Genomic DNA, 16,747 nt, shown 5'->3' with positions numbered 1-16,747 from the left:
CATAAATATACCATGTAAAAAAGTCATTTGATCTTATTTTATTTATTAATATATTTATATATAATATACAATAATCACAAATTTAAGAACGTTTATATTTACTGTAATTAGATATAATACGTAGATTATGAAACCGAGATCAATATATTTATATCAAAAAATGAATACATGTAAGTGCTTATTCTTTAATTTCTTATCCGATCGATATTTGTATTATATATATACGTATAAATGCGTAGAAATTATTTTAATGTACGTTTATATGTATGATATATAAGAGGTTTGTTTTTTAGGGCAAGATATTTCAATTTTCTTATGAATTAATAATTAATATGCAATTTTATCACATTTTTGTGATCTGAAAGACATTGTTTCTAAGGCATAAAATACTGCCTTATCGTTGTTCTTGAGCAATATTTCAACAAATAAATTACACTCGCATTTTGTAAATTTTTTTTTTCCTACCGTTTGTCTATTTCAAAATATTAAATATATATGCGATTTAACTAAACGTAATAACAAAATATTGAACAGCTAATTGTTACTGAAAAAATGAAATACAAAATAAATTCAATTCGATTTTCTGATTTGTTACTCGAACATACGATTGGCAAATTTTTTCATTATTATTACTTAGTTTTTTGTTGGAAGAATTCCAACATTAAAATTAATTATATTGTTGTAGCAAATACTATGATTTACGTATAAAATATTTATGAATTACAATTTTTAAACCAACTGTGATTACAATTCTCTAATGTTACATAAAAAATTGCATCGAGAAATAATTTGATTCTTTTTTGGAATGATTGCTTGATATATATGTAAATTATTTCATAAAAAATTACTACTTTACCTCTGTATCACATATCATATGAAAATCTTGAAAAAAAATTTTACTTTCAGAAATGAATAAATGCGTATTTTTCAATAGGAAGATATAAAAATTGTAGAAAAAAATATCTAAAAAAGATTGTCTTAAATGCACCGAATGTCATGAGTACTTGTTAGTACTTTCGAAATGGTTGCTAAATGCTTCGTCTGTAATTAAAGTTTAAGAAAAGTAAATGCATTTTATAGATTTCCACCTGATTTAACTTTTAGGCACAACTTTTTTAAGCACCATTTAAATTTACGTAGAATTACCAATTGCATTTGTCTCCGAGGATACTATATTTCTCGGTGGGAATTTTACGAGTCGAGTTAACATCGACGAGATACACGGAACTTGCTTTTGTTGATGCATAGTTATATTATCTGGAGTGTTGGATTCAAAATCGATAGCAACACGTTGTGATACAAATGTGAGAAGTGTCAATAAGTCATAACGAGTTCCATTCTCGCGAAGTTCCATACAGAGAGCTTGCATAAACCAAGATCCACGAGTTGTATTGCGCCATGAATAAAAACCTAACAACAATAATTATTATTGTAATACGTTTTTATATTTCATAACTAAAAATCAATACTAAATTACTTTACCTGGTACGGTTGAGTATGCAATTAAAAAATCGGCATAAGTTGGAATTCTATATGTAGAAACAGCTGACTGACCATCGGTTTCTGTTCTTTCTTTGAGCGATGATCCCCCATCAAGTCTATCTCCTTGGCAAGCTTGGATAAAGATCAATTTAGGTTTGCCAGCGAGTGTTGGACATTTATCAGATGTAAAGTAGGACCAAAGAGTATCGGCTTTATATGGAGTGTCATAGGCATATAATAAACCAAGTTCTCCATGGGTTAAAACAGCAATAATCAAGCAATCATGTTGATTATGATCCATAGATGCAACTAATAAAATTTTTTTATAAACCATCAATAATTATATAAATGATACAAACTTTAATATACAATTAAAAATTTATTTAAATTTTCAATAATGAATACTAACCCTGCTCTAAATTTCTAACAATGTCACGGTGAGTTAGATTGTGATAATCAGTTACTTCAAATCCGAGTTCTTGAAGAGTAGATACCAAATTCTCACAATCAACATTAGTTCCAGATCTAGCTTTCAAATGTCCAATATTGAAGTTTTCATGGTTAAAAATAATGGCTTTACCACGTTTTAAATGATTCATATTGTAGTGACTAGCATATCTTTCAGTAGGTGCAGTTTGCAATGGTTGAGGATATGAAGGAGTGCTAGGCCTAATACAAAACAGTTTTATCAAAATTGTCGCTATACATATTTTCACTCAAAGTACTATAATTTTCTTACTTTCCATAACCAAAAGCATCTCCGATGTCTTGGCTTTCTATTTTTGAATGAATAACTGTTTCATCAGCTGGCATTTGACCATTGTCCACTTTAACACTCATGGTAACTTTATAATTCAATAATTAACTTATCGCTCAACAAAAAAAAGAACAAATTGGAATAGTTGCTACTAACTGATATAATTTTAAAATTGTTTTCAGTATTCTTTGAACCACTAAAAATGATGAGAGAGCTTTACTTATTGATGAACAAAAAAATTTTTTTTAGATTTTTATCAAAGTTTTTATTTCAATGACTTGTTTTTGTGGTAATGTGAAATAACAATATATTTAATGTTTGTTGCTCCGAACAGCAGTTTATGGCGTCAATACAACAATCACTCTGAGTCTATTATAGTCGAACTGAGAAAAGAGTTCCTCAGTTGCTTCAATGCTTTCGGGTTCCCCACCACTGATTTTCTACCCCTTCTACCATGTTTTTTACTACTGCGCAAGCGTACAAGAACACATGAAGAGCTTCTGAGGAACTCTCTTCTCAGTCCGACTATACACACAATGGTCAACGGTGAATCATTACAGGGGTGCCTCAGAATGCCCCGAATGCAATAAGTGCTGATGATGATAAAATGTACTAAAATCAAATTCCCTAGAGTTCAAATAATGAAATATAAATTAGAAAATGGCCCGTTTGCTATAATATTTTTTGTTAATCACTAAGAAAAGTAATAAGTTTTGATTCGTACAAATTTCATGGTATTTACATAATTGTATCGAAGAAAATTTTGAAGAACAAACTATTTGAGATAATTTCTCATAAATAAAATATTTTTGTGAAAATGGTTTATTTGATCCACACTGTAGACACTAGCGTCCTCTGAGAATCTACTGTCGATAAAATAGTTCACGTAAGATACATGATACAAAGAATAGTTCAAAACTAAAAGTGCATTCAAACGACAAGGAAAATTATGTCAGTGCAGTGGATGCAGTCTCATATTAGTTAATGTTGTGCTAAAATTCGACCAAGACCGAGTTAAATGGATTATATATTTATATATTTATTTTTACAAAATTTTTTCAATCAGTAGGAATTTCTTTATTAATATTTTTTTTACAAAAAACTTAAAAATTAAATGATATGAAAAACATGAGTAATAAAAAAAGAGCATTTTTTCAACTTTTGCTTTAAATTTGAAATTAATAAACAAAATAAAAATTAAATAAATCATTATTCTTTGAACTTTCAATCCAAACTTCCATGAATGAAAAAAAGGAGTTGATAAACTTTCATTTAGAATTATCAATTTCTTGCTTCAAACTACTAGCATCTTCATCGTCTTCTGTACCATTAACATCACCTTCTTTTTTATTAGCTTTTTAAAATTACTAATTACTTAAAATAAAGTATAGTACATGTCGAACTCTTGAAATACCTCTAAATGACTGAAATCTTCTAAATTTTGTACTGAAAAAATTATTTAAAGTTAAAATATGTACACTTTTTTTAATACTTGTATGTTAATCAGGACTTTAATGATCTTGCAAAGGATCTGTAAAAATTTTCAGACTAGAATGAATCATGAATTATTATAACTAAAATAGAAATAATTTTCTACAACTGTAGGTTTACGTCTTAATTTATACATAAGCATTTTTATTATAATAAATGTTAAAAACAATGAATAAGGTGAATAAACAACTCTCCAAATGGAAAGTTAATACATACGTAAAAATTAAATAGTAAATCAATAAAAAAATTTGATACATGTTTTTACCAGATCCAACAAAAAAACATTACAAGTCCAAAAATATCTACATACATATACATAAATTTTTAAAAACTTACAAGTGTTATTTTGTTTATTATAAACAAACAATGATACGGGTGGTTGCAGTACCTCAATTTTTTCATAATGAGAAAAAGCTTTTAAATCGTAACTCGCACAAGATAGGAATTGAGGTATAGTTAGCATTCGGATTTGATACATGTCCCACAATGAAACTAGCTTCTCATTGCGAATAATATTTGTAGCTTTCATAAACTTTCGAGTAAAATGTCCCGTTACAATACTTTTGTACTCCAATAACGCATTCTGTTGCAATTTATTTATATGTGCTGAAATAAAATCATCAGTTAAAAAATACTTGTAAAAATAATTGTCCGTGTGTGTTTTAGCTTAATTATTTTATACACACCTGTAAATTTCCATATTGAAGGATGTTCACCAAATAGAAGTGTAAGAAGTCGATTGTATGCTTCGGAAAAGTTGTTTGTTCGATGTACCATTTTAAATACGCTCAAACACTCTGCCCGTGTTAATTGAACCCATTGGCGGTCATAATATGTAAGGAATTTATGAAAAATACTCTTCATACACTCAGGAATATTCTGTAATAGCCAGTCGTAAGCTTCTCTCATATCTTCAGGTGGCAATAGAGGTAATGCTATAAATTTCTTCATGATGACTCTCGCCATCCGACACTGTTGAAGGAAAGGAAGCAATCTTAATTTCTTTAACCGTTTTGTAATGGCCTGTTGAATCACAATAAACAATTAGTATATCAACAAATTAATTTATCTTTATTCTCATGTATACTATACCTGAGTATAGTGGAAAAAGCATCTTGAATGTGTAGCTTCAGGAAAATTTGAATGTATTGCAAGTGCTAAAGCGACCTCAAAATCTGATGTAATAAATGTAGGCTGTATTTGAGGTGAAAGGATAGTTGAAAAGTAATTCAATAACTTTGTGTACGCCGAGGCAGTTTTTTTTTCCATTAGGCTCCACAAAATTGGTATCGCCTGCAATTTGAAACATGAATTATTTCAATTTTCATAACACGATTACTTGAACAAAATAATTAAGAAATTAATTTTACGTACGGTATTATTTACTATAGCTAAAATAGTAAAAAGTTGATGAGCTTTTGGCTTTCTCGGTACTACTGAAAATGTTGCATCCATCATAAGATGCAGAGGATTGATTAATTTTAATAATTCAACATTGCCGTATATAGTGATACATGAGCCATCGGTGCTTTTAATCGTTGAGACGTGCATTTTATTTATGTCACCATTGTTAGAGAATAAAAATGCCCACTGAGGATCATCTAAAATCATTTGATATTCTTCTAACATGAGAGGTATTGGTGGTTGAACCTCTTCACGCCATTTACGCATTCGCGGCTCCATTTCCAGCCAAGTTTTTATCATGACTACTTCAGGATACCTAAAGATCATGGCATATTACGTGAAAATGAAATGTATATAACAAAATGTTAAAAAAATTACTCAACAATATTTAGGAAGAAGAATATACTCACTTTAAACTTAATTCATTGTAAATCATTTTAATTGATTTAAATCTATCCGTAATAACCTCATTCCGTAAATCCTTTTCAAAATTGTACATTCTTTCTGATAAATGATTTTTTGGATGATTGTGCTTGTGGAGAGAATTAAAACGACCATCAATAATTTTTCCGGAACCTTTACAATAATTTGAATCTTTTTGGATACAAACCAGATATCTATAAGAAGTATATTATTGCATAAGAATAAGGATCTACCTGTATATTCATATGTATACGAATGTGATTGCATAAACATTGTAAAAAATTTGATTTATTAATAATGAAGTTGGTTCTTACGATGTATTCTTTACTTTTTTAGAGAAATGATAACAATAACCATCAAAAATTTGGCTTTCTAATTTTCTTCGATCCGAGACTCCTGGTCCATGATGAAATGATAAACACTGCATATTAATCACTTTGAAATACCGTGAAAATGATTGTCTAATTATTTTAGAACTCACACATGTATTATTAATCTTCATTAATCGAATATAACCGAGCAATATCGAAGATTCGCGAATTTGTTATAGAATTTGAACTTCGGTAAAAATCGGTAATATTCGGGCAACACATTGCCGGTCCTTTTATACCTCGAGAACATTCGTAGTGCTCCGGCAGTATAAACGCATGCGTATGTTCTCAACGTGACTAGTGCCGATAGTATCTTTCTTCATTTTCAAACTGAATCAATCTCTACATTTCTTGAAAATAATTTTATATTTTGAACTTTTCTATTAATTATTTACGTGAACATTTATGTAAACATGGCCTTACCAATCATTCACCACCGTGAGCACAGAATATTTGACGGACATTCTTATCATCGATATCGAGAAGTGGGCAATGCAACGTAAGTATATTTATGTAAAACTAATTATTATCTATTAATGAGTATTGTCAATTAAAACAAAAAATTATTTAAATTTGAAACGCGATATATTATTGCATGTTATACTTGAATTCAGTTTCTACTGGATATTACATCAGAGTGAGAGAGAAACAGATTCTCAACTTATTGTTGTTTACATGTTGTTCTTCATTTGTATGTACATTTTATCTTTACATTTTGGTAGCACTCTTTTCAAAACAATTCTTAGAAAACCGAACGAAAATTTATTTCTTTTCAAACGATAGTTGAGAATGCAAATTAATATAAGTTTGTTTACTTTTTATTGTATATTCTTGGAAATGTGTGCTTATAATTTTATTATCATTGATTATAATTACTCTCTTTTCAGATTGCTGCGATGTCAATTATATCGAGAATTTTTTTGCAGGGGACAAGGTAAAATTGTCAATAATGTCTTTCAACTTTTAAAAGAACATAATCATCCTAGGCGCAATAATTTGGTGTTAACACAAAACTTTCGTGATGAATTACAAGAAGAATGCAGGAGACGACTCACAAATACTCGGACGATTTATCGTGCAGTTTCAATTAGGTAAGTAAATTTTGACACACTTTTTTATAATATTAATATAATTATGATAGCTCGAACATTGTACATAGAGCTCTACAACAATAAAAAACATTAATTTAAATTTCTTTTTACATTATTGAAATAGTATAGAAATGAAAATTTTGGATAATTTAGTTTTATTGAGTCATGATAACTAATTGAAGAATATCTGCAAATTAAAGAAATAAATAATCACCATAATAACGATCAATAGATCATACAAGTCAATAATTCATCTACTTTATTTTACATTGAAATTTTAAGTTAAATAATATGTAACTTTTACAGACATCCAGATGCATCTGGATTAGTGCCATTCCACACTGTTAAGAATAATATGAATCGGTGGCAACGAGACCATCATTTGCCTGAACCTCAATCGCTGTCAATATTCAGAGCTCTTTTACAATTACAAACATATGAAAATTTATTGATGTATGAGAGAGGATCCTTGGCAATTAATTTTTGTAATACTGCTGTAAATCATCGTGATAAAAAGGCAGCTGTCATTACTGATAATAGTTTAATACGAAAAATAGGAGCAAGAAATAATGAGCTGCTCGATTTATATGTTGATACTAACCAAGTTCTGGTTACACCTGATATGGGTATTTCTACAATCATGACCTGGATTTTACCTCATCGAAACTATGTATGTTTTTTGTAACATTTAATTCAATAACATAGTTTTATAATGTCTCATAAATTAATATACATTTTCTTCAATTTTTATATTTACAGAGTTTTCCAATAATATGGAATTTGATTAACAATAACAATACTTCAATATATGAAGTTATTGCTGAAAACATTCATGATAAACTAATAGAATCAAATATCAATATCGATACAGTTTATTATAATTTCAATCAAAATCTGTACCACTCAATTTCAACAACTTTTGATAATGTCAACATCCACGGTTTGTTTACATCACATTGTCTGGTAAGTTTATATAACTTATTAGGTTTTTGAATTATTATAAAAAAAAAAAGGAACAACGTGAATTTATATTACAGATACTTTTGACCCGTGCAAAAAACATTGAAGGTTTTGAAATTAATAATAGAGATCATCAAATATTGCTGAAAAAATTTATTTGTTTGAGCTGGTTACCAAGCGATCAAATTTATCCTGCTTTTGTTGAATTATCATATAATCTTCCGATTAAAATGAAAGACTCTAATTTTGAAGAATTCATTAAATATTATGGCCAAATGTGGATCAATACTGTTGGAACAAATAATTACTCATTTTATCAAAACTTTGATTTATTTTGTCAAGTTTCTCATAAAAATTGGAAAAAAACACAATCACACCTGAATAATAATTTTAATATTTGGAACCTTTGCAAAGTATTATTAAAATGGTTCAACTCTATGCACAAGGATTTAAATCGTTTGGAAGAAGATAATAATTATGTTGCTGCTGCTCGTGTAAAGATATATCCTTCAAGAAGTAAATTAAGAAGATTGTGGACGTTATTTAATGGACATTTTATAGACAGGAACGCATTTTTAGCAGTCTCTTCAAACTTAATTGATGAATATTTTCAAGATTTAATATTTAATCAAGTGACAGTTGATTCAGATTTTGAGTTAGTGACACTAGTTCACTTAAATCATAATTTACCAGAGGTACGATTCATTGAAAATGATAGAAATTTCAACGAAATAATTTTACACGATGTGCCAAATCATCGTCCCGAAAATGGTAAGAGTTTCAAACAAAATGATTGAAAATCTTCATTTTCATGTGAATAATAATTTCTAAGAAACTTTCCTAAATTTAGTTTCAGTAATGGAACCTTTTCTTTTGAAATTTTCATTCTTTATGCTGTTCATCTTCTCTACTTCTCAATTACTGGTACTGTTTCTTATCTATTGCAAGTATATTGTATCAAATTCATCGGTAATAAACTTTTTTCATATTTCAGCACCCAGGTTCGGAGCTGATGATATCTGTTTAGCGTGTGCTGAAAGGGACCCATTTTATAGATTCCGGCCATGTGGACATGCAGTTTTATGTAGAAACTGTTATGAAATTATTGTAGCCTTAGCAGAAGCAGAAGAAGAAAGGATAACATGCCCAGTTTGTCGGGGTCACCCTAGGGAAGCTGAGGAAATTTAAACTTGACCGATTATTCCATGATAATTTTTATTTTATCTTCAGTTGAAATGATTCAGTTAATATTTAATTCCTGTTTTGTTTTTCTAAACTCGATTCAAATTTTAAATTCGAGAAACAATATTCAGTACAAAATTTAGAAGATTTCAGTCATTTAGAGGTATTTCAAGAGTTCGACATGTACTATACTTTATTTTAAGTAATTAGTAATTTTAAAAAGCTAATAAAAAAGAAGGTGATGTTAATGGTACAGAAGACGATGAAGATGCTAGTAGTTTGAAGCAAGAAATTGATAATTCTAAATGAAAGTTTATCAACTCCTTTTTTTCATTCATGGAAGTTTGGATTGAAAGTTCAAAGAATAATGATTTATTTAATTTTTATTTTGTTTATTAATTTCAAATTTAAAGCAAAAGTTGAAAAAATGCTCTTTTTTTATTACTCATGTTTTTCATATCATTTAATTTTTAAGTTTTTTGTAAAAAAAATATTAATAAAGAAATTCCTACTGATTGAAAAAATTTTGTAAAAATAAATATATAAATATATAATCCATTTAACTCGGTCTTGGTCGAATTTTAGCACAACATTAACTAATATGAGACTGCATCCACTGCACTGACATAATTTTCCTTGTCGTTTGAATGCACTTTTAGTTTTGAACTATTCTTTGTATCATGTATCTTACGTGAACTATTTTATCGACAGTAGATTCTCAGAGGACGCTAGTGTCTACAGTGTGGATCAAATAAACCATTTTCACAAAAATATTTTATTTATGAGAAATTATCTCAAATAGTTTGTTCTTCAAAATTTTCTTCGATACAATTATGTAAATACCATGAAATTTGTACGAATCAAAACTTATTACTTTTCTTAGTGATTAACAAAAAATATTATAGCAAACGGGCCATTTTCTAATTTATATTTCATTATTTGAACTCTAGGGAATTTGATTTTAGTAGATTTTATCATCATCAGCACTTATTGCATTCGGGGCATTCTGAGGCACCCTTGTGATTCTATTTACGTCTCTCTTCTCTGCTTCAGCCCAGCCTTAATGAAGCCGAATGTACGTTCCCCTTTATTTTTACATCTTTTTCAGTGCATGTGTACAATACCAGACATAAATGCTGTATGATTTTTTATACGATCGTATACAGAAATTGCATGTATAACCTTTAAAACATTGAACAGCATTTGTGTCTGATACTGTACTTAATTTTGTCGGTATCTTTGCTACTGAGCTTATTGAGGAACTCAGAAAACGACGTCTGAACAGCTGAGTGAACTTTTTACGGTAATAAATTTTTCTTAAATCGAAATTAATTCATGTATCCTTCTTCATTGAGTACAGCAAAATTTTAATTTAAAAAAATGAATTTTTTTTTTCCAACATTCAATCATTATGAATAATTTTTAACTCAAGAAATTAATCAAAATATTGATATTGAGAAATATGAACATGGATTCATTATCAGAAGAATTAGAAAAAATCAAAATTTCCAACTTTTCTTCAAGTCTAATTCGAAATTTTATTTATCTAATTGAAAATACTTATGTTCCACAATTTTCTCATGGAGAACATCATCCATGTGATGAACATGACTACGAAGATTTTCGCAAAATTATTGATACCAATTTAGAACAGATAAAATATAATTTTTATGATGTTTTAAAATCTATTAAAGATGATTGTGATAAACAATTACCAATATTGATTCATCTAATTATCATTGTTGGGGAGCAAAGTGAACAAAGTCACTGGAATACTCAGAAATCCGTCTCTCTTGCTCATAATATTTTAGAAGAAATTTGCAATTTTTTAAACATAGAAAGAATATCACAATTCTTTACTAATAATCTTAATGATAATTTGAAAAAAGTTTTAATAACTTTACGGCCTAAATTATTAAAAAATACATGGAAGAATTACCCTGCGGCTGTATTATGTTATAAATGGATTTTACATCAAACTCAGGTTTGCTTCTTACCTAAAAATTCTTTAAATATCATTTCTACTTTCTAATAAATGAATATTTCTTTCTAGGCTCCTAAACTATTAGAATATCTATCAGATGTTTTACCAACTGCTTTAATTATCTATGATGACTATGTGCCAGCAAATAGGATTTTAGGATTAAAATGTATTCATAAAATTTTAGAACATTCCTCTATGGTAATAACAAATGTGATTAAGTTCGTTGTAAAATTTTTTATTTATTGATGTGCTTATTACAGATCACAAAAAAAATTTACATTCTTTATTAATGTTTGATTTTATTATTTTCTAGCAACATGAATTTGTAAGAAGTGGATATGTTGATGTACTTTATGATGCCCTAGAAAAGTTAACTCGACATCGAGAAACAGAGTATATAATTCCTTTATACTCTTGTTTAACAACAGTGTTAATGAATCTCGAATATGGAAATACATCTAATACATACGAGGTAATAATGTTTAATAGTAGAATTTTAATTTTTAATCAATTATAATAATTAAATACGAAATATCGTTAATTTCTCTATCTAGTGGACCAAAAGAGATAACATAATAGGAACACTTTTAGATAATATGGAATTTGAGACTAATCTTGAGCTCCGTCATGCCTATATGACCAGTTTACCTCAATTATTAACAAATATTGGATGTGCCAAATGGTGTGAAAGGTTAACCAGATTGTTATCTGAATATTGTGGTAATCATACAGATTTGAGGACTCTTAGAGCAACATTACAAGTAAGATTAATTCATTTGCAACATTTAAAAAAGAATAATTTAGAACAATAATGAAAGTAAATAGTACATTTTACACTTAAGAAGAAATAATGGGCCAGCTTAAACTGTAGATAAAAATTTCACTGAAGCTAAAAAAAAAAACACGTGATTTAAAATGGTCTAACTATCCTTCCTACACATGCTATTTTAATCAATTAAGAGTTGAATTCTTTTTTTCGTCATTTCTATACGGAAAGTTTCCGTTTCAAATAGAAAAGTGAACGTTCTGCGAGAGTACAGTAAGAAAAATTTTTTAATTGTTTTTTTAGAATTTGAAATATCAACATATACATTTTTTTGATGTAATAATTATAATTTTTACTTTCATAATCTTGTATTTTATATTTTTTTATTTCTACTTATAATATCATGCATGACTGATAACTGACATACCCAGAAAAAAAATTATGATCACAATGTTCTGATAGTTAAGCGTAAAATTTTCAATTTTTCATATTTGAGGAAACATGAAAAAAATGAAAGTATTTTCATTCGTGTTGTAAGCGAATTTTTTATAATTAAATTAACAATATATTTTTATTCATTACACAAGGAAAGAATAATTTATTAATTTGGTGTTTTCAGGTTGCTGAAACAATTCTTTCCATGTTTCATGTGAGAATACCTTCCCATTGTTTAGAATTATATAGTGCATTTTTAAAGTTACATTATGATCTAACAGAAACTCCAATTTTTGATGAAGAAATAATTCGAAGCTTAGAAAGATGTATTTATTTATTATATAATATAACTCCAGCAATTGGATCGAAGGTTATTCGAGATGATCGAATGCGAAGTATTATTAAGAATAATTTACATTTTAGTTGTTTTACTGATACTAAATACTGTAATTAACATAAAATATGTATGAATTTAATTTTTCTTTTGTACATTTTTCTTTTTATTTATAATAATTATTCTTAATTAATAGAATATTTGAATTAAAAATTAGAATAATTTTTCTAGTCATCTCAAAAAATTTTTTACAATATTAACCATTTGTAGAACATAATAAAATGATAAAACATTAAGTTTAAAAATAAAAAAATCAAATGATTAATTGGATACTGATTATTTAGTTAATTATAAATTAAGATCAGGTCAAAGATTAATTCAAACAAACGATTAATTTATCAATAATATATTTATTATTATCATTCTTTTTTTACGGATTAAAAATCATGTATAGTGATAACACTTTCGATTCTATGTAACGCTTTCTTTAATAAAATTGTTATAAATCAGTAACAACGGAAACGTGGTAATTGTAATAAACATGGATCTTGTTCTGTTCACAGTAGCAGTTTCATTATTAATTTATTTATCATTTTTATTTGCCACTAAGAAACCAGAGAATACTCCACCAGGTAATCAAATCTTCGATGTATTATAAAAAATAATATTTGAAAAAATTATAAATATTTTTGGTCGAATAGGCATTATACGACTTCCAATATGGGGCTCTTATTGGTTGTTGTTATGGGGAAATTATAAATTTCCTCATCAAACGCTTAATTATTATGTAAAAAAGTACAAATCAAAAGTAATAAGTGGCTATTTAGGTGAATTTTTTACAATATTCGTTAATGATTATCAAAGCGTTAGAGAAGTATTGACTAGAAGAGAGTTTGAAGGCAGATTGAATACCGTAGAAGTTTTTAGAGCAAGAGCATTTGGAAAAAAATTAGGTAAAATAAAGAAAAACTTTCATTCTAATTAAAACTCACATAAAAATAATAAGTAAATGAATATTGACATTAATTCAATAATAGGAATATTTTTTAATGATGATTATGAGTGGCAAGAACAAAAACGATTTGCACTCCGTAATCTAAGGAACTTTGGATTTGGTCGACGTCATGGAAACTTAGAAGATGATTTAAATGAAGAAGTTCAAATCTTAATTGATACAATTAAGTATGGACCAATTAATGATGATGAAAAGGTTTTAATTTTTTTTACTTACCATAATAAAATTAATATTACGAATTAAAAATAAATGATATTTGACAATGTTATTTAGAAAATTTTGAAAAATGATCTAGTTTATTTTCCACACATTCTATTTCCTGCATGTGCTAATATGATTTGGAAAGTGATGGCTGGTGATAAATTATCACGAGAAGAACATTCAAAATTACGCCAACTCTGTTTATGTGCTACTCGTTTTCAAAAAGGTGGTGACACTACTGGTGGAGCTATCAGTATGACAGGCTGGTTAAAATATTTTGGAAATATGTTTGGATTTCAAGATTTTATTACAGGAAATAAAGGAATAATTGATTTTGTAAAGGTAAAAGTTTTTAATTGACCCTTTAAAATTAAATTGTTTGTATTGACTAAATTATTAAAAAAATATCAGAGATTCATTGACGAAACAGATGATAAAATGTTGGAGGAAAAAGTTCAAAAAGGCTTTCTTCGAACATATCTTCGAGAAATGAAAATAAATAAGGAAAAAAATACGTTGGATAATGATGCAATGTTTTCAGAAGAACAATTAATAATGGTTGCAGTTGATTTCATGTTTCCCGCTTTATCTGCTGTTCCTGCTGTACTTGGACACTGTATCAAATATATGCTTCATAATCCAAAAGTGATGAAACGCGTTCAGAAAGAAATTGATGACGTTATTGGATATGAACGACTTCCAGGACTGGATGACAGAAAGAAGTATGTTAAAAAATCATTATTAATATTAGTTACTTAAATAGTTCTTTATCTTTCAGTTTACTGTATACAGAAGCTACTATTCGTGAAGTTTTACGCATCGAAACTTTAACACCGTTAAGTGTTACTCATCGGGCTGTTCAAACTACAACTTTAAATAATTATACGGTTCCAGCAGATACCATAGTGATTACGAATTTAGCAGGGATGCATAATGATCCAGATTTATGGGGTGATCCAGAGTGCTTTCGACCGAATAGGTTTTTAACAGAAGATGAAACTAAATTGGTCAAAGATTACACTTTTCCTTTCGGACTTGGTATGTTTATTAAATTAATTAATTAATGATTAGAATAATATTAATTACAAAATTATATTTCAGGACGGCGTGTATGTGCTGGAGAAACTTTTGCAAGATTTGTCATTTTTATCATATTTGCATCTCTTATGCAACATTTTAATTTTGAATTAGTTGAGGGAGAACCCACGGGACTAAATGATAAATTGTCTGGTTTAATTGTACAACCAAAAAATACTTGGATTCGATGTAAACGTCGTTATTAATTCGTTTTTAATTTTTTTAGTCTTTAGAAGTCTGATGTGATAGCATAATTGTTTGTCCATGTTTATGTTTGTCAGAATATTCAAATAATTCTCATACTTTTTCAATATCAATATTGAATTTATATTATTACTTGTTTTATTTTTGTCTTAAATAAATTTTAGAAATGAAAAAAAAAGTTCCCTTATTAATTAAAAAACACTTCACTATTCTCTGTGTATAAGAACATAAAATCCAAGGTTTGCTAAAACTGCATATTTCAGTTTTGGATATTCATTCATATAAATTGTAACCATTCCAACATATGGCAAAAATCCACGGGCTCTTCCAACCACATCTTTATGAGTTAACCACAGTTGACCGGGTGCATAAAGACCCCTATCATCAACTGAGTTGTTATCTCCTTTTGTTAAAAATTTAACTGTTGAGTTAGCATCAGCTCTAAAATAATATATTTTATAATTAAAATAACCATTGTAAGATACGAAATATTAACTAATGAATATTAAACTGTTCTTCAAAAATAAATAAAGAAATTACTTTTCATGTAATTTGAGTACACGATGTACTATAGGAATATCTCTTCCTTCCACTTTGAATACTACAATTTCTCCAACTCTTACTGGGTCATCTTGGTAATTAGTTAAAAACAACAAGTCCCCACGATGAAATGCCGGTTCCATACTTCCACTAATATATTTAAAAAATAGTTAATATTATTTTTTTTATCATCAAGCTTTCGCTAATATGAAAAAAATTTATTTTAAATGCAATTTATATACCTCAGTACAACGACAATAGGGCTTTCACTTCCTGTGACAATCATTAATCCTTTCCATATCATTAAAGCTGATGATACGATCATACCAAAGCTTAAAACTTGATAGAAAAACTGTTAAAAATAATAAACAGAATCACTCATACTGAATATTATTATTTTAATCGTTAAAGAATATTCATTATTTCAATATTTTTCAATGGAAATATAGTATGTAAAATATCTGAATGTTTATTAATTATTTATAATATACCTGCCGCTTGTCCATGCGTTTAATATCGTCAAACATTCCTTGAAGAATCATATTGACTTTTTGATTTTTTTAATAAATTTATAGGTCAAAGTAATTGATTAATTTTATTTCAACTAAGAGATAAATTATAAAAACGTGAAAAATTAAAATAGAAACATAACACTGACTTAACCATTTGCTACTATTTAACCAATGTTTCAGAAATATTTGTTTCCACAAATTCGTATACGTGTATAATCATAGAATACTGTATAAACCATAGAGTACTCCAAACAGAGCGAATTCACGTTTCGGAGTCGTTAATATAAATTTCAAAAATGAGAGGTCACTACTGTTTATTTCAAATACCGGTAAATTTAAAAATCAACATTCGTTGGCAAAATGTCGATTAGTAAAAACAACAAATGTTATGAATAAAAAACATTATAATTATAAAAAAAGAGGTAATTTTTTAAAGTGTTAAGTTATTCTCAAGTAATCTTGATTATCTTTTAATTCAAATTTCGCTATTTAAAGCTTGATTTTTAAATATGTATTTT

The 16,747-nt window shown here is 27.8% G+C and overlaps 5 protein-coding genes across 6 annotated transcripts; 2 read left to right on the top strand and 3 right to left on the bottom strand.

Moving 5' to 3' along the window:
* Positions 1-26: 26 nt before the first annotated feature.
* Positions 27-2,633, bottom strand: Drice (Death related ICE-like caspase). The gene is made up of 4 exons (XM_035080174.1): positions 2,222-2,633; positions 1,892-2,151; positions 1,483-1,791; positions 27-1,410 (listed from the first exon to the last, which is right to left on the bottom strand). The coding sequence occupies exons 1-4, from the start codon at positions 2,320-2,322 to the stop codon at positions 1,133-1,135; spliced, it is 948 nt and encodes a 315-aa protein (XP_034936065.1). The 5' UTR covers positions 2,323-2,633; the 3' UTR covers positions 27-1,132.
* Positions 2,634-3,507: 874 nt separating this feature from the next.
* Positions 3,508-5,984, bottom strand: LOC118065110 (uncharacterized). The gene is made up of 6 exons (XM_035080178.1): positions 5,872-5,984; positions 5,545-5,751; positions 5,117-5,450; positions 4,823-5,023; positions 4,417-4,753; positions 3,508-3,593 (listed from the first exon to the last, which is right to left on the bottom strand). The coding sequence occupies exons 1-6, from the start codon at positions 5,982-5,984 to the stop codon at positions 3,508-3,510; spliced, it is 1,278 nt and encodes a 425-aa protein (XP_034936069.1).
* A 4,301-nt stretch (positions 5,985-10,285) lies between these two features.
* LOC118065097 (TELO2-interacting protein 2-like) lies at positions 10,286-12,822 on the top strand. Of its 2 annotated transcripts, XM_035080162.1 has the most exons (6): positions 10,286-10,464; positions 10,594-11,145; positions 11,215-11,343; positions 11,459-11,617; positions 11,700-11,906; positions 12,531-12,822. In XM_035080162.1, the coding sequence occupies exons 2-6, from the start codon at positions 10,624-10,626 to the stop codon at positions 12,798-12,800; spliced, it is 1,287 nt and encodes a 428-aa protein (XP_034936053.1). In that variant the 5' UTR covers positions 10,286-10,464; positions 10,594-10,623; the 3' UTR covers positions 12,801-12,822. The 2 variants fall into 2 exon arrangements, with proteins under 2 accessions (XP_034936053.1, XP_034936052.1); XM_035080161.1 differs by having other exon boundaries at positions 10,286-11,145.
* Positions 12,823-13,162: 340 nt separating this feature from the next.
* On the top strand, positions 13,163-15,209 carry Cyp304a1 (Probable cytochrome P450 304a1). Its single transcript, XM_035080160.1, has 7 exons — positions 13,163-13,312; positions 13,382-13,633; positions 13,718-13,890; positions 13,969-14,238; positions 14,308-14,618; positions 14,675-14,934; positions 14,998-15,209. The coding sequence occupies exons 1-7, from the start codon at positions 13,222-13,224 to the stop codon at positions 15,177-15,179; spliced, it is 1,539 nt and encodes a 512-aa protein (XP_034936051.1). The 5' UTR covers positions 13,163-13,221; the 3' UTR covers positions 15,180-15,209.
* An 88-nt stretch (positions 15,210-15,297) lies between these two features.
* twr (signal peptidase complex catalytic subunit SEC11 homolog C twr) lies at positions 15,298-16,464 on the bottom strand. The gene is made up of 4 exons (XM_035080163.1): positions 16,209-16,464; positions 15,960-16,069; positions 15,718-15,867; positions 15,298-15,618 (listed from the first exon to the last, which is right to left on the bottom strand). The coding sequence occupies exons 1-4, from the start codon at positions 16,257-16,259 to the stop codon at positions 15,384-15,386; spliced, it is 546 nt and encodes a 181-aa protein (XP_034936054.1). The 5' UTR covers positions 16,260-16,464; the 3' UTR covers positions 15,298-15,383.
* Positions 16,465-16,747: the final 283 nt, after the last annotated feature.

Source organism: Chelonus insularis, unplaced genomic scaffold, assembly GCF_013357705.1.
Source record: "Chelonus insularis isolate UGA/USDA-ARS -01 unplaced genomic scaffold, ASM1335770v1 contig_26_pilon, whole genome shotgun sequence".
NCBI classification, from domain to species: domain Eukaryota; kingdom Metazoa; phylum Arthropoda; class Insecta; order Hymenoptera; family Braconidae; genus Chelonus; species Chelonus insularis.
The sequence above is the reverse complement of the archived record's forward strand: the minus strand, read 5'-3'. Positions and strand labels throughout refer to the sequence as shown.

Excerpts from the sequence above, each read along its gene's own strand:
- LOC118065110 (XM_035080178.1), bottom strand. The coding sequence starts at position 5,984 with ATGCAGTGTTTATCATTTCATCATGGACCAGGAGTCTCGGATCGAAGA. Across the intron at positions 5,752-5,871 it reads AAAAAAGTAAAGAATACATC|ATATCTGGTTTGTATCCAAA; the intron begins GTAAGAACCAAC and ends TACTTCTTATAG. Across the intron at positions 5,451-5,544 it reads TACAATGAATTAAGTTTAAA|GTATCCTGAAGTAGTCATGA; the intron begins GTGAGTATATTC and ends CATGATCTTTAG.
- Drice (XM_035080174.1), bottom strand. The coding sequence starts at position 2,322 with ATGAGTGTTAAAGTGGACAATGGTCAAATGCCAGCTGATGAAACAGTT. Across the intron at positions 1,792-1,891 it reads TGTTAGAAATTTAGAGCAGG|TTGCATCTATGGATCATAAT; the intron begins GTTAGTATTCAT and ends AAATTTTATTAG. Across the intron at positions 1,411-1,482 it reads TGCATACTCAACCGTACCAG|GTTTTTATTCATGGCGCAAT; the intron begins GTAAAGTAATTT and ends TATTGTTGTTAG.
- LOC118065097 (XM_035080162.1), top strand. The coding sequence starts at position 10,624 with ATGAACATGGATTCATTATCAGAAGAATTAGAAAAAATCAAAATTTCC. Across the intron at positions 11,344-11,458 it reads TTTTAGAACATTCCTCTATG|CAACATGAATTTGTAAGAAG; the intron begins GTAATAACAAAT and ends ATTATTTTCTAG. Across the intron at positions 11,907-12,530 it reads CTCTTAGAGCAACATTACAA|GTTGCTGAAACAATTCTTTC; the intron begins GTAAGATTAATT and ends TGGTGTTTTCAG.
- Cyp304a1 (XM_035080160.1), top strand. The coding sequence starts at position 13,222 with ATGGATCTTGTTCTGTTCACAGTAGCAGTTTCATTATTAATTTATTTA. Across the intron at positions 13,313-13,381 it reads ACCAGAGAATACTCCACCAG|GCATTATACGACTTCCAATA; the intron begins GTAATCAAATCT and ends TTGGTCGAATAG. Across the intron at positions 14,619-14,674 it reads GGACTGGATGACAGAAAGAA|TTTACTGTATACAGAAGCTA; the intron begins GTATGTTAAAAA and ends TTTATCTTTCAG.
- twr (XM_035080163.1), bottom strand. The coding sequence starts at position 16,259 with ATGATTCTTCAAGGAATGTTTGACGATATTAAACGCATGGACAAGCGG. Across the intron at positions 15,868-15,959 it reads CCTATTGTCGTTGTACTGAG|TGGAAGTATGGAACCGGCAT; the intron begins GTATATAAATTG and ends TAAATATATTAG. Across the intron at positions 15,619-15,717 it reads GTACTCAAATTACATGAAAA|AGCTGATGCTAACTCAACAG; the intron begins GTAATTTCTTTA and ends ATATTATTTTAG.